This window comes from Drosophila ananassae, assembly GCF_017639315.1.
Source record: "Drosophila ananassae strain 14024-0371.13 chromosome 4 unlocalized genomic scaffold, ASM1763931v2 tig00000061, whole genome shotgun sequence".
In the NCBI taxonomy this organism is placed as follows: domain Eukaryota; kingdom Metazoa; phylum Arthropoda; class Insecta; order Diptera; family Drosophilidae; genus Drosophila; species Drosophila ananassae.
In genome coordinates, this window is record NW_025319038.1 from 1,683,714 (window position 1) to 1,700,674 (window position 16,961).

Consider the following 16,961-nt stretch of genomic DNA (forward strand, 5'->3'; position numbering starts at 1 on the left):
AATAAATTAAAAATTCCCAAAAATTAAATTTTTGATAGAAAAACAAGAATGGAAAGCTAACTTCGAGCGGAGCCGAAGTTGATATACCCTTGCAGTTAAGGTTTATCTATTTGCGATAGTTAAGTTAAATGGCGTCTATAGGAAAAAGGCCGATCAATTAGTTATATGGCAGCTATAGGATATAGTCGAACGATCTCGGCCATTCCGACTATATTCTGCCTGCAATCAAAAGAAGGATGTGTGCAAAGTTTCAACTCGATAGCTTTAAAAGTGAGAGACTAGTTTGCGTAGAAACGGACAGCCGGACACCGACACTCAGGAGTCGATCCTGATCAAGAATAATATAGGAGTTGTCGCCTTCACTACGTTGCACACTTTTGACCAAAATTGTAATACCCTTTGCAAGGAAATCAAAATATTCTTATTCGGCACGTGCAAGAAAATCAATATAACAACGACACGTGGGTGTGTAAGAATATTTTTTATCCACGCTCCAGCGGAGAATTTTTTAGACTTCTTAAAATTCTAATTAAGTTTCCCTTATATTATATAAGTTATATATCCCTTATATAGACATAATATATTAAAAGGTAAATAATCTCACCTCACTTTCCGTTAAATCTATTAAGCTTGATTTTTCTTCGACTAATAGATTTTCAGAAGATATTTTATCATCCTCACGATCTCCTTCGTCTTTAAATATCTTAACTTCATCAGTGCTGCATAAATCATCTCCAGATGATCCATGTCTGGTGTGTGTATGCGGCATGTTTTTACCCTTAAAATTTTTATGTGGTATCTAGAGTATGCTAGATCTTGTTACCTGCAACAATTATGGAATCGTCAAATATTGTCGCCATAATAAAGCTACGTCCTTTTTTCTGAAGGTTGCCAGAAATAATACTTTTTAAACCGTTTGATCCATCTAAAAATGTAGAAAATGAACATTATAATAATTAAAGAATAGATCGGTAAAAATAAAGGTTTTAAAAGAAATAATGCGTATCTTTCTTAACTTATAACACAGGCCGACAGAAAAATATGGTACTGTTTTTTGTATACAAGGTGCGTTCCAATTAAACAGGACTTTTTGAATCTAGCGCCCTCTAGTGGCGCCATCTATATGTCAACTGATGCTTTAGAATCTGCTATCCGTTATCGACTTCCAGTAAAAATTGCATGACATCTATTGGAAGTGAGGTTATTGCGTTTTAAGTATCAGTATGTTTTTGTCATCGGTGCGAAAATGAGCTTCGAACAAAGAGCCAACATTAAATTTTGTTTTCAAATTGGTAAAACTTTTACCGAAACGTTTCGAGAGTGCACGAGTGGTTTCAACGTTTTCAAAGTGGTCGTGAGGACATAAATGACGATGAACATGTGGGCCAACCAAAAGCCGTGATCACCGAAAATTCCATCGAAACTGTGTGTGAATTCATAAAAAATCAGCCGAAATCATCATTGAAATTCATGGAATAGAATTGAACATCTCCAAAACATCGATTTATCGCATTTTGACCGAACATTTGGGCTTACAAAAGGTGGGCGCACGGTTTGTTCAGCATAAATTGACTGACGTCCAAAAATTGCTCCGAATTCAACATTCGAAGGACATCATTAAAGAGGCAAAAAAAGACCCCAACTTCCTTGACAAGATTGTCAAGGCACCGGCATACTGACGGCCATACCCTGCAACAAGCTAAAACACTCGTTCGACATGCTTTTTGACCGTGCAAAAAACTGTATTAAAGCAGAAGGAGACTATTTTGAATAAAATAAATTGATTTTGCCGAAAAAACTTTTTTTCTGGCTTTTTTTTTAAGTCCTGTTTACTTTGGAACTCACCTTGTATATAGATCTTCAATTATTTAAAATAGAACACATAATATATAGAATATTAAAGTAACCTCTGGACAGGCGATTCACACAGTTAGCAATACTTTAATTGTAAAGATCTCTTTTATCTATTCACCAAAAAACCTTTCCAAAGATGTAAAGAAGTTTTCGATAGCTTCAGTGATTCTGAAGTTATACGTATTTTTAATTTACAAATGTTTTGGAATTTAGTTAGTTTACAAATTTTAATTAAAAATGTGCACAAAATTCTATTAAAAATTCAAAATTGATGTTGTATTTTGTGTGAGAGTTTCACTATATAAAAAATTATCAAAAACAAACATTAAAGGAAAGCTAACTTCGAGCGAAGCCGAAGTTGATATACCCTTGTAGTTAAGCAGCAGCTTATATAGTTTTCCGAACCTTTTGAGAATTTCACCATCAAATAAATGTTCTAATAAAAATATTGGAAATAGCCCCAAGCATATTTAAAAATAGCAAGTTTGTGCCACTTCCGATCGTTCCGTTATATGGCAGGTATAGGATATAGTCGGAAAATCCTTACAAAAGATCGGATTAAATTGTCCAAAACGAATGATGGGACGGATTCCGTCCCACAGCTTCAAAACGGACAGCTCCGACGGATAGCTTCAAAAACAAAAAAGTTAACCCAATTTTGATTGTTCAGTTATATAAGAGCTATAGGATATAGGCGGCCGATCCTAATAAAATGTTGCAAATAGGATAAGATTGCCCAAAATGCAATCTGTACTAAGTCCCATCTTTTTAACTTAAAAAACACCAAATTTATGCAAATTCTTATCGTTCTATGACAGCTATAGGATATAGTCGGCCGATCATTATGAACCCAAACCTCAAACTTAGGGGGTTAGGTGGGTTTGGCGGCAAAAAAAATCGTTTTTTTTTATGAAATTCTACAGAATCTCCCAAATTTTCAAGTCGATTTGAATAAAACTTTTGGAGATACAGCGCTGAAAAGGTGGACGCTCGAGGTCAGGTATAGGCAGAGCCCAAACTTTAAGCGCGTTTTTCTCAAAACTGTGTTTTCGAAGTCGGTTGTCAAGAGTTCTCGGAAACTGCTCAACCGATCTTGATAAAATTTGGCACAGGCCTTCGAGATACGATTATCTAGAACTTGAACGAGGATTTTATTTTTCGTTGATTACAACTATTTAAAAAAAAAAATGTTCGAAAAATTTCACCAAAACTTGAATTTTTTTGCAAAAAGGTGTCCCAAAAATTCAATTTTTACTTGATTTTTTTTCCTTCGTTCAGTTTCTAGTTTTAGGTCTGTACTAAAGGAAAATATTTAGACATTTCAGATGATTCTGTCAGGAGTTATGCTGTCAACGCGAAAGCACCTTTTTTGCCAGGAGTCATGGGAAATGACGTCTCAATGGCTAACTGTCAAATATTTTTTTCCCAAAATTTTAGAAATTCTTGTTTAAATATGCATATTTAAGAAACCTAAAAGTTCCAAGAAAATATTTCATCAATCAGTTATTTGGCAGCTATAGGATCCAAAAAGCTATAGCAGCTATAGCACCAAAACGTTTTTGATTTATTGTTGTTTGTTTTGAGCCGTTCGTGAGTTATAGCGTCGCAAACATGGAGCAAAATAAAGAAAAAATACGGCGTATTTTACACTACGATAAAGGAAAAAAATGAAACTCACGCTGCCAATTAAATTTGTGCCGTTTATGGAGACGATAGAGTTTCCATTTCCACCGCACAACGATAGTTTCAACGTTTTCGTTCTGGTGCAGAGGTGGCCGAAGATGCGGACAGGTCCGGAAGGGCTGTCATCGAAAATTGCGATAAAGTCGCTGAATTAATCGAAAGAGATCGGCATAGTAGCATCGGCCAAGAGCTGGGCATGAGTCATCAATCCGTTATAAACCATTTGAAGAAGTTTGGATGATAAACAAGAAAGGAAAGCTAACTTCGGGCGGAGCCGAAGTTTATATACCCTTGCAGTTGAGTCGCAGTCCGCTAGGTGGCGCCACGCATCTTATATTATTAGATATATAGCGGATCGTATATAGTCAGTGGCGGCGCGAGCCTCGTTGGCGCTCGGGGCGAAAGACGCTTTTGCCACCCGTTTTTGCATTGACAAAACTTTTTTTTTTTTTTTGCTAAAATTTTTCGGCTTCCTCGCCCCCCCCCCCCCCCCCCCCCCCCTCGCGCCGCCACTGTATATAGTTACACCGTACACCGATCCTTATGAAATTTGGCGTATCGAATTATTTTGCCCAAAGAGGAACCCCCATTGAAACTCCCATCCTTCTAACTTGAAAAACAACGAAGTTATAGCATTTCCGATCAATCAGATTGTTTTTCCCAAAGTAAACCAAATCCCTGTACCAAATCCCATCTTTCTAACTTAAAAAACACCAAAGTTATGCCAATTTCGATCGTTCTATGACAGCTATAGGATATAGTCGGGCGATCCTAATGAAACTTTGTACATAAGATATGTTGGTCAAATATAACATGTGTGGAAAGTCCCAACCCTCTAACTTAAAAAACACCAATGTTATGGCATTTCCGATCAATCAGTTATATGGCAGCTATAGGATATAGTCGACCGATCCCGGCCGTTCCGACTTATATACTGCCTGCAAAGGAAAGAATGATGTGTGCAAAGTTTCAACTCGATAGCTCTAAAACTAAGAGACTAGTTTGCGTAGAAACAGACAGACGGACATGCTTATATCGACTCAGGAGGTGATCCTGATCAAGAATATATACACTTTATAGGGTCGGAGATGTCTCCTTCACTGCGTTGCACACTTTTGACCAAAATTATAATACCCTCTGCAAGGGTATAAAAAAAAGCTCGATGTATAGGTGCCACAAGATTTGACGCAAAAAACCATTTTTGACCGTATGGATGCATGCGAATCGCTTCTGAATCGCAACAAAATCGACCCGTTTTTGAAGCGGATGGTGACTGGCGATGAAAAGTGGATCACTTAAGACAACGTGAAGTGGAAATGGTCGTGATCGTAAAGCGATGAAGCTGCCCAGACGATGGCCAAGCGTGGATTGACGGCCAGGAAGGTTCTTCTGTGTGTTTGGTAGGATTGGCAGGTAATCATCCACTATGAGCTGCTTCCCTATAGCCAAACGCTCAATTCGGACCTGTACTGCCAACAACTGGACCGCTTGAATGCAGCACTCATGCAGAAGAGGCCAAAAGAGCAAGCTTTTATAAGAAGGCATTTGAAGTTGGCATCTCGTTGGGAACTCGTCATCGAACAAAACGGCGCATATTTGACTTAAATCGCATTATTATAACCAATTTTGTGAACAATTGAAAATTCATTAAAAATACAGCAAAACTTTTTTGACAATCTTATATCTTTCTTTATTATAAAGTTGTAAATTTTTTAAATAACAAAGTTTATTTTTTTAATTTTTAACGTAAGCTTAAGGCATTTCAAAAAGTTGTAGAACAAAAGTTGCTCATATGATAGTAACAAACACTTCCAATGTTTTTCGGAATTGCCAAGAAAAAAGTAGTGCAAACAGACAACCAGACAACACGGATAAACTGCCTTCATTTGAATCAAGAAAGGAAAGCTATCTTCGGGCGGCGCCCTTGCAGCTATAAGATATAGTTGGCCGATCCTTATGAAAAGATCGAATTAGATTGCCTAAAATGGAATCTGTACCAAGTCCCATCTTTCTAGCTTAAAAAACACCAAAGTTATGTCAATTCCTATCGTTCTGTGACAGCTATAGGATATAGTTGGTCGATCCTTATGAAGTTCGGCAAATCAGATTATTTTGTCCAAAATAGAATCTGTACCAAGTCCCTTTTTTCTAACTTAAAAAACAACAAAGTTATGCCAATTCCGATCGTAATATGACAGCTATAGGATATAGTCGGCCGATCCTTATGAAATTTTGTACATAAGATATTTGGCCCCACCCTCTAACTTAAACAATACCAAAGTTATGGCATTTCCGATCAATCAGTTATATGGCAACTATAGGATATAGTCGACCAATCCCGGCCGTTTCGACTTATATACTACCTGCAAGGAAAAGAAGGATGTGTGCAAAGTTTCAACTCAATAGGTCTAAAACTGAGAGACTAGTTTCCGTAGAAACCGACAGACGGACAGATTGACAGACGGACATGCTTATATCGACTCAGGAGGTGATCCTGATCAAGAAATTATATACTTTATAGGGTCGGAGATGTCTCCTTCACTGCGTTGCACACTTTTTACCAAAATTATAATACCGTCTGCAGGGGTATAAAAAGCTGTAAAAAGCGAATTTCTTGAATAACTTCTGAAAGAAAGGATCGGGTCGGTTCGTACCAAACGACGCGTATTTAGGAGTAGAATGCGAATATATACAAATATTCTATTTGGGGACTAAAATGTCTTCACCAGCCCCAATTTAGTGATTCAAATTTTTTACTTTCACCCTAATTTCTCCAAAACCAAACAACTTTTGGGAAAATGTTTGGACAAAAATTATCTAATCAAAACAATACCTTTTGATTGGTGTATAATTCATACAGATCGGATGGCTACAGAAAATTTTGAATTGTTCGCGCACGCCAAGGCATGCAGGTCGTCTCCTCGTGGACTGCCGCCTACAGTGATATTTGCACTGTCCCTGAAAGCAGTTCTTCAGAACACAATCTATAATCTTCAGCCACATATATAAAGAAACAAAAAAGGAAAGCTATCTTCGAACGGAGTCGAAGTTGATATACCCTAGCAGTGACAGATTATCTTAAAATGTATATATCGGATATAGTTGGCAGTTCCTAATGACAATTACTGCTTCAAACGAATTCCCAATATTATGAATTTTTAAAAAAGTGGCCTTTCTGTTGTTCAAAATTACAAAATTGCGTCATTTTAGATCGTTCAGATATATGGCGTCTATTGGATATAGTCGGACGATCCTTATGAAATTTTGTACATAAGATGTTTCGGTCAAATATAAAATGTGTGGAAAGTCACAACCCTCTAACTTAAAAAACTCCAAAGTTCATATAATTTGATTTGCCAAATTTCATAGGGATCGGCCAACCATATCCAATAGCCGCCATATAACTGAACGATCAGAAATGGCACAACTGCAAGAGTATATCAACTTCGGCTCCGCCCAAAGTTTCTTTTCTTGTTTTTTTTTTTTTTTTTTTAATTTAAAATGATGTACTTTCACATAATAAAGCGAGAAAAAATTCGGGAAAAATGTCTATTTTTTGGCGCTCCAACTGCCCATGCCCCCTTAAATATTTTATTCACTTTCTTTAAAACAAAATACACTAAAAAGAAATTTTCAAAATTGTCTATAATGATCCTATTCATATTTCATGACAAGATAGCCGTTGAGATAACGCAACTTTTGATATATCATTCATATCTGGGAAATGTCGCTTACTTAAGATAAAGTCCGATAAGTAGAGCTACCAAATAGTGTACTGGCGGCGAAGCTAAGGTCCATATTCATAGCATTACACAAACTTATTGGGTTTCGGATTTCCTTTTTGTAGATTGCAAACATAAAAAAGAACAAGAAAGGAAAGCTAACTTCGGACGGAGCCGAAATTTATATACCTTGCAGTTGAGTCGCAGTCCGCTAGGTGGCGCCACGCATCTTATAAAATTAGATATATAGGGGATCGTATATAGTCGGCCGATCCTTATGAAATTTGGAATATCGAATTATTTTGCCCAAAGAGAAATCCATTGAAACTCAATCCATTGACATTTCCGATCAATCAGTTATATGATAACTATAGATTATAGACGGTCGATCCGTATGAAATTTGGCAGATCGGATAAGTTTGCCCAAATTAGAATGCATAGAAAGTCCCATCCTTCTAACTTGAAAAACAACGAAGTTGTGGCATTTCCGATCAATCAGCTATATGGCAGCTATAGGATATAGTCTACCGATCCCGGCCATTCCGACTTACATATATACTACCTGCAAGAAAAAGAAGGACTCGTGCAAAGTTTCAACTCGATAGCTTTAAAACTGAGAGACTAGTTTGCGTAGAAACCGACAGACAGACGGACAGACAGACAGACGAACATGCTCATATCGACTCAGGAGGTGATCCTGATCAAGAATATATATACTTTATAGGGTCGGAGATGTCTCCTTCACTACGTTACTTTTGACCAAAATTATAATACTCTCTGCAAGGGTATAAAAACACAAAAGTTAGCTATAGGATATAGTCGGCCGATCCTTATGAAATTTTGTACATCAGATATTAGCTAAAAATAACATGTGTGGAAAGTCCCAACGCTCTAACTTAAAAAACCCCAAAGTTATGGCATTTCCGATCAATCAGTTATATGGCAGCTATAGGACATAGTCGACCCATCCGACTTATATACTACCTGCAAGGAAAAGAATGATGTGTGCAAAGTTTCAACTCGATAGCTTTAAAACTGAGAGACTAGTTTGCGTAGAAACCGACAGACGAAGAGATGGACATGCTTATATTGACTCAGGAGGTGATGCTGGCCAAGAATATATATGCTTTGCGAGGTCGGAAATACCTCCTTCACTGCGTGAAACACTTTTGTCCAAAATTATAATTCTCTCTGCAAGGGTAAAAAAAATTGATAGTCAATTTTGAAAAAAAAAATCTTTGTTATGAATATATTTTATTTCAGTGTATTTTGATGTTCTTCCATTTAGAGTTTACCCTTAAGGAAAGTGGAATAGTTAAATAGTTAAATCATTGACTCTAAATTTCTGAGTTTATCATTTAGAAAGTTGTAATTTTTTAACGTAAGCTTAAAGAATTTGAAAGAATTATAAATTGCTCATTTATAATTCATATTTCAGTAAAATTCATATTTCATATTTCAATAAATATTCCCAATATTTTTTAAAATTCAAGTTCAATAAATCAATAAAATGAATCGTATTTCCTGAATAACTTTTACGCGAGAGTCGGATCGGGATGGTTGAGATGTCATCGCCGCAACTTCAAATGTAGAATATAAGTAAAAATATTTAGTGACTGTAAATGACTTTTGGCAAATTCTTTGTTAAAAATTATGTAGATAAAACCATACCTTTGGATTGGAGTATCCTTTATGCTGGTAAGAGGCACATAGAACATTTTCAAATCTTCTGCTACATGTTACATCAAATAACAAGAAAGGAAAGCTAACTTCGGGCGGAGCCGAAGTTGATATACCCTTGCAGTTCAGTCGCAGTCCGCTAGGTGGCACCACGCATTTTATATTATTAGATATATAGCGGATCGTATATGGGCGGCCGATCCTTATGAAATTTGGAAAATCAGATTGTTTTTCCCAAAATAGACTCTGTACCTATATATATATACTTTATAGGGTCGGAGATGTCTCCTTCACTGCGTTGCACACTTTTGACCAAAATTATAATACCCTCTGCAAGGGTATAAAAACAAGAAAGGAAAGCTAACTTCGGGCGGAGTCGAACCCTTACAGTACCTAACTGCAGCTTATATCATTATATATATTTGGGATCGTATTTGGGATAGTAGCCCGTTCATTATTTTTGCAAAGAGCCCCAAGCATCTTTAAAATAGCAAGGTTCGACCATTTCCGATCTTTCATTTACATGGCAGCCATAGGATACGGTCGGACGATCCTTATGATATTAGATAGAGGAATATAAGACATTTTGGCCAAAAATAAAATCTGTGGAACGTCCCAACCCTCTAACTTAAAAAAAACAAATGAAATTTGTCTCGTTTTATTCAGTATTAATGAGACAACATTGACAACGTGGCATGAATGACAGAATTTTTGTAAGTTGTACCGAAAAACTGGCGTAACTGGTCAAATGCAGTAAAGGAGAAATCTCCAACCCCGGTTCTTTTCGGCCGGAAGACTATATCCTACATTTGCCATATAACTTGTGTTTTTTAAGGTGGAAAATTAGACTTTCTGTGACCAATACCCACTATATAGCTGTAACTGTCAAAAATTAATCGAGCCGAAAAGACCCAACTGTGGTGTTCTTAAAGTCAGCAGATTGGAATTTTTAAAATTGTATTATAAGAAATTAATTTTATAATAAAATTCTCACAAGGGTCGATCTTATCAGTCGAGCTTATAATTCAAGATATATATCGCAAATACAGGCTATAATTCCTGTATTTGCGATATATATCTTAAATTATAAGCTGCCACTTAACTGCCAGATTATATCAACTTCGGTTCCGCCGAAGTTAGCTTTTCTTCTAAAATTAGTTGCCAACTGCCCATAATGAAATACCTAAAAAAAATTCATTGGATGGAAAGAATCCATTATGGATATTAGTATATTTATAAATTTTTGACTCGTACACGGAGAGCACGGAGAGTAAAAAAAAATATTTTCACCGAAACTCTCTTTAAAACCGCAGATACTCAATTGCGTTGTGTCATTTTGTTATTTTTTCAATGATGCACAAATTAGGGAGTTTGGTCCTTTTTTTATACCCTTGCAGAGGGTATATGATGTAGTCGGCAGATCCTTATGAAATTTGGCAAATCGGATTATTTTGCGCAAATCTGTACCAAGTCCCATATTTCTAACTTAAACAAGAAAGGAAAGCTAACTTCGGGCGGAGCTGAAGTTGATATACCCTTGCAGTTCAGTCGCAGTCCGCTAGGTGGCGCCACGCATCTTATATTATTAGATATATAGCTGATCGTATATAGTCGAATTATTTTGCCCAAAAAGTAATCTATACCAAGTCCCATCTTTCTAACTTAAAAAACACCAAAGTTATGCCAATTCCGATCGTTCTATGACAGCTATAGGATATAGTCGGCCGATCCTTATGAAATTTTGTACATAAGATATTTGGCCCCACCCTCTAACTTAAACAATACCAAAGTTATGGCATTTCCGATCAATCAGTTATATGGCAGCTATAGGATATAGTCGACCGATCCCGGCCGTTCCGACTTATATACTACCTGCAAGGAAAAAAAGGATGTGTGCAAAGTTTCAACTCCATAGCTCCAAAACTGAGAGACAAGTTTGCGTAGAAACCGACAGACAGACAGACAGACAGACGGACATGCTCACATCGACTCAGGAGGTGATCCTGATCAAGAATATATATACTTTATAGGGTCGGAGATGTCTCCTTCACTGCGTTGCACACTTTTGACCAAAATTATAATTAATAATATTTTTTTTTTAATATCCTTCGATTAAGTACTAGATAAACTTTTAATAAATGTAAATCCGTTTCATTTTTTGATTTCAAACGATCCAGATTTTCACAGTGTTGGTCACCGCAACTCGTCTTTTTCGGATGGACCTCACTTCGACGGGGCATAACTTTGAAACCCCTAAATATTTTCTACTTTTTTTTTCAAATTTAAGTTAAAATAATGTACTTTCACATCATAAAACGATATTTCAAAAAAATGCAATAGTTTACGAGAAAAAACTTCGGAAAAAATTCCTATTTTTTGGCCCTCAAACTGCGCATGCCCCCTTAAAAAAAACCCCAAAAGTTATGGCATTTCCGATGAATCAGTTATATGGCAGCTATAGAATATAGTCGACCGATCCCGGCCGTTCCGACTTATATACCACTTGCAAGGAAAATAAGGATGTGTGCAAAGTTTCAACTCGATAACTTTAAAACCGAAAGACTAGTTTGCGTAGAATCCGACATACAGACGGACATGTCTATATCGACTCAGGAGGTGATCCTGATCAAGAATGTATATACTTTATGGGGTCGGAGATGTCTCCTTCACTGCGTTGCACACTTTTGACCTAAATTATAATACCGTAATACCGTCCAAAAAAAAACAAGAAAAAAAACATATAAAACAAGAAAGGAAAGCTAACTTCGGAGTGGAGCGTATATAGTCGGCCGATCCTTATTTGGCATATTGAAATATTTTGCCCAAAGAGTAATCTGTACCAAGTCCCATCTTTCTAACTTAAAAAACACTAAAGTTATGTCAATTTCGATCGTTCTATGACAGCTATAGGATATAGTCGGCCGATCCTTATGTTTTTGTACACAATTTTGTACACAAGATATTTTGATCAAATATAACATGTGTGGAAAGTCTCAACCCTCTAACATAAAAAACATCAAAGTTATGGCATTTCCGATCAATTAGTTATATGGCAGCTATAGGATATAGTCGACCGATCTCGGCCGTTCCGACTTATGTACTGCCTGCAAAGGAAAAAAAGGATGTGTGCAAAGTTTCAACTCGATAGCTCCAAAACTGAGAGACTAGTTTGCGTAGAAACCGACAGACAGACAGACGGACAGACGGACATGCTTATATCGACTCAGGAGGTGGTCCTGATCAAGAATATATATACTTTATAGGGTCGGAGATGTCTCCTTCACTGCGTTGCACACTTTTGACCAAAATTATAATACCCTCTGCAAGGGTATAAAAATTGTTAAAATCTTCTTTCCCCCTTTAGGAATACCATTATTGTTTTGTGTGTTTAATACTATTAATACCATTATTTTTCATTAGATTTAAGCTTACCTAATTTATTGAAGTATTTAACCAAAGCGACATTTTTCCTAAACTCTAATTTTTTTAACTTAAAATAATTTGAAGTACCAACCATATATGGCACTTTGCTACCTGCACGATGGGTCGGTGAGATTTTTGAGCAAATGGAAAGGTAGGTAATATGGTACTCGCAGAAGGAAATAACTATGTACATAAATACATACTAGTTCAAGGTAAAACTTTACCCACGACGACAGTGTCAATAACAAGCTACGCATCGACGCAAGACTAATGACACAACGAGTTTCTATTTAGAGACAAGATTGTGGTATATCAACAGGTAGAGACCAAAATACGGCTTGGGCTCTACAAAAATAAGAGTAAAACAGAATACAGAAAATTTTATTTTCAGCAAACAAATAAACAAACATCAGGGTTTGGGTTACGCTGTGACTGTATGGGTATTGTAGCCAAATCCAAAGACTCAAAACAGAGGATCTTAAGTTCTTGTGTGTACGTACATACGTATGTATGTATATATGTACGTATCTGTACATAAAGCGAAATGACGCCTTCTACTACTCTTGCTTTAAGAGCTGTTTACATAAATATACTTCGATTTATTTTTGAAGTCGCTTTCCACTAAACAAGAATTAAAGCTTACATTAAACAAATAAATGGCATAAAAAGTTTAATCTTTGGTAGCGTTAGTATATATAAAAAAAATTTTACTTACAGTTTCTACATGGGAAGACACATTTATTTCTACAGAGCAACAAAACTAATTTTCCGACGGCAAAACATAATTTTTAAATGTTTGCTTTAACTTTCTTTTGAATAAGACTGAAACATTTTTTGTGTGTTCCGCAATTTGTAATCAATAATTTGACAACACTTTAATATACAAATTTATTTTATTCACACTTTCACAAGTTTTTATTCTTGGAATACAGTCAACGAGTACGCCGAACATACATATGTACATACATATGTATGAAGCTTGATCGCACTGAGTTCGGTGTTTGTATCTGCCAGAGCACGATACCGAGTTACATACATAAATATCCTAGATTTACATACACCTACACTTCGGAATGTGCATGTATAGGTACGTATATTAATATATACTTGTCACAGCAGATCGTAACATGATTGCAATAGTGTCCTCGTTTTATGTACAAATTTTGTACTTTAAGTTGGCTATCAGGTGAAATTTAGCACATTTGATTGAACAGGCACGTGGGACTTTAAAAATAAATTAACATCCACATTTAAAAATATTTTTCAAACCAAATCAATCCGCTACCGCGATACGTCAGTAAAGAAATTCAAAATTAGAGTGGAGAAAAATATCTATCAAGCATCGAATTAAACATCGCATGAAAAAATCTAAATTTGTGGTCTCTAGCGATATTTTAGCCCATCACTCTTGGATGCCATTCTTTCTCTCTCTCTCTCTTAATCGGTAACTCAGGCTCGAACCGGGTAATAGAGGTGGGGGAATTTCGATAATAATATCAAGGCGTAGCGTAGGTCTTTCATTAAAAAAAAAAAAATTAAATTTATACATTAAGGATAAACAACATTATTTACTAAGATTTTCCATTCAATAAATGGCTTGTATTTTTTTTTTGCTGTTTATGTACTTTAATGTTATACATGTGAACGTTTTGCCCGACACTGTGTTAGAATTTCAAATCGCTATTGCATCTCTACATTCAGCGTTTTCTAACACCGAATTTTTGGTGTTTAAAGGATAGTTTACTTTTCGCAGTCATTGTAATTATTAATTCCTATTTTTTAAATAGAACTTTATTTATTCATAAAAAATTTTCTGGTATTTTGTTTTGGAAAATGAACTCAATATGCACCCTTTTAAATATTCGAATTCATTTCGATAATTGGAGAATATTGATTTTAATAGGGAAACATTACACAGTAGGGCGATCAATTTTTTCACTATAAACGTCCATCTTATCGGAATCTAAAAAGTATTATTGGAATATTTCAGAAAGATAGTAGGAGTCTAATATGAATTCTTCGCCCCCACCGATAAGGGTAAAGGTTTCCATCTTTAGCAGTATATTATATATAGAATAGTTTAGTATTATTTTTGTTGTAAAATAATTCATCCGCTTCCATCCATTATAAAAAAAGGCCCGCCAATAGTCAGAAATTTAAAATGATTATTAGTATTTCGTTTTGGTATATTGTTGGTTTTTATGTTATTAAATAAAATTTTGCACAATTTCGATTAATATCGAAAAACTTTGGCTAATATCAATAAAAAAATTAAATTAAACAAATTGTATAAGACTTGTTTATGTTATTAAGCAATTCTCCCACATCTTAAGCTTATTTATAAAATTAGGCACCAAAAATCTGAAATTCGAAAATATTATGTATCTTATATTAATTCGAATAAAAATTCCAGCGAATAAATAAAAGTAGGGACGTTTTACACTGTGCGACAAAATTTAACAAAATCTTTGTTTAAGTTACTTTTTGATTGTTTTCGATTAAGGTGCATAAATTATGCACCAAAATATCTATGGCACCTTTTAAGTGATAAGATTTCTTTTTATATGATAAATTTTATCAAATTATAATTTTTACACAAATAATAAATATAAAATTAAATTACACAAAATATTATTTTTTTTTTATGCTTTTTCAGAGGTATCCTCGCGTAACAAGTTCCATAAGTAGTCGCATTTTTTGAATAGAGCTGGGACAAAAAATTAAAAAAAATATTTTTAGCATTTAATTAATAGAAAACTTGCATGAACGCTTAAACGATAAAAAAATATTTTCCTAATATGTGATTATCAAAAAAAAGACCTCTTGACGAGGTAAAATACCGGCTAACAAAATTGCATATAAACAATATTCTTATTCCGCACGTGCCTTAATTTTTTTTTGTTTTTCGTGCACGTGCCTAACAAGAATATTTTTTATGTGCAATTTTGTACACCTATATAGCACATTTTCGTCGCCAAAATTGATATCAGCGTCATCCCAAGGGCTATCCCAACGTGCAATATAAATAAGACCAAGTGAGCCAATTTTGAAAAAAAAAATTTTTTCCTTAAAAAAAAAAAATTATTTTTATTGTATTTAAAAACAAACAAAAAAATTTTTTCATTGTATTTTATTTTGTGTACTTATAAGACGTTTAGTCTTAAAGAAAGTGAAATAGATATTTAAAAGAACGTCCTAAAGTACGTTTTAATATCTTTTTGATTATGAAGTTATACATTTTTTAATTAACAAAGTTTTTAAAATTTTTAAACAAATAGACAAAGTCCCTTCATTTAGAAAAAGCTGTAAATATCGAATTTCTTGAAAAACTTCTGAAAGGGCCAGTTCGTATTCAATGCAGTTGGCTGATATGTCCTGTTGAGCAATCTCGTGTACAACAAGAAAGGAAAACTAACTTCGGGCGGAGCCGAAGTTTATATACCCTTGCAGTTCAGTCGCAGTCCGCTAGGTGGCGCCACGCATCTTATATTATTAGATATGTAGCGGATCGTATATAGTCGGCCGATCCTTATGAAATTTGGCATATTGAATTATTTTTCCCAAAATAGAATCTGTACCAAATCCCATCTTTCTAACTTAAAAAACACCAAAGTTATGCCAATTTCGATCGTTCTATGACAGCTATAGGATATAGTCGGCCGATCCTTATGAAATTTTGTACACAAGATTTGGTCAAATATAACATGTGTGGAAAGTCCCAATCCTCTAACTTAAAAAACACCAAAGTTATGGCATTTCCGATCAATCAGTTATATGGCAGCTATAGGATATAGTCGACCGATCCCGGCCGTTCCGACTTATATACTGCCTGCAAAGGAAAGAAGGATGTGTGCAAAGTTTGAACTCGATAGCTTTAAAACTGAGAGACTAGTTTGCGTAGAAACGGACAGACGGACATGCTTATATCGACTCAGGAGGTGATCCTGATCAAGAAATTATATACTTTATAGGGTCGGAGATGTCTCCTTCACTGCGTTGCACACTTTTTACCAAAATTATAATACCGTCTGCAGGGGTATAAAAAGCTGTAAAAAGCGAATTTCTTGAATAACTTCTGAAAGAAAGGATCGGGTCGGTTCGTACCAAACGACGCGTATTTAGGAGTAGAATGCGAATATATACAAATATTCTATTTGGGGACTAAAATGTCTTCACCAGCCCCAATTTAGTGATTCAAATTTTTTACTTTCACCCTAATTTCTCCAAAACCAAACAACTTTTGGGAAAATGTTTGGACAAAAATTATCTAATCAAAACAATACCTTTTGATTGGTGTATAATTCATACAGATCGGATGGCTACAGAAAATTTTGAATTGTTCGCGCACGCCAAGGCATGCAGGTCGTCTCCTCGTGGACTGCCGCCTACAGTGATATTTGCACTGTCCCTGAAAGCAGTTCTTCAGAACACAATCTATAATCTTCAGCCACATATATAAAGAAACAAAAAAGGAAAGCTATCTTCGAACGGAGTCGAAGTTGATATACCCTAGCAGTGACAGATTATCTTAAAATGTATATATCGGATATAGTTGGCAGTTCCTAATGACAATTACTGCTTCAAACGAATTCCCAATAT

The 16,961-nt window shown here is 35.3% G+C and overlaps 1 protein-coding gene across 8 annotated transcripts in view; it reads right to left on the reverse strand.

Annotated features, from left to right (window-relative positions):
- LOC6502092 (protein pangolin, isoforms A/H/I/S) overlaps window positions 1-13,787 on the reverse strand; it is a 61,668-nt gene extending 47,881 nt beyond the window's left edge. Inside the window, exons 1-3 of one of the 8 annotated variants that reach the window (XM_032455835.2) lie at window positions 13,078-13,714; window positions 905-925; window positions 605-823 (exon numbers count right to left, since the gene is read on the reverse strand). In XM_032455835.2, the coding sequence (XP_032311726.1) occupies window positions 605-769 (165 nt within the window). In that variant the 5' untranslated portion in view covers window positions 770-823; window positions 905-925; window positions 13,078-13,714. Of the gene's footprint in view, window positions 1-604; window positions 926-13,077 lie in introns of all 8 variants that reach the window. The other 7 variants (XM_032455840.2, XM_032455841.2, XM_032455837.2 and 4 more) reach the window with 7 other exon arrangements.
- Window positions 13,788-16,961: the final 3,174 nt, after the last annotated feature.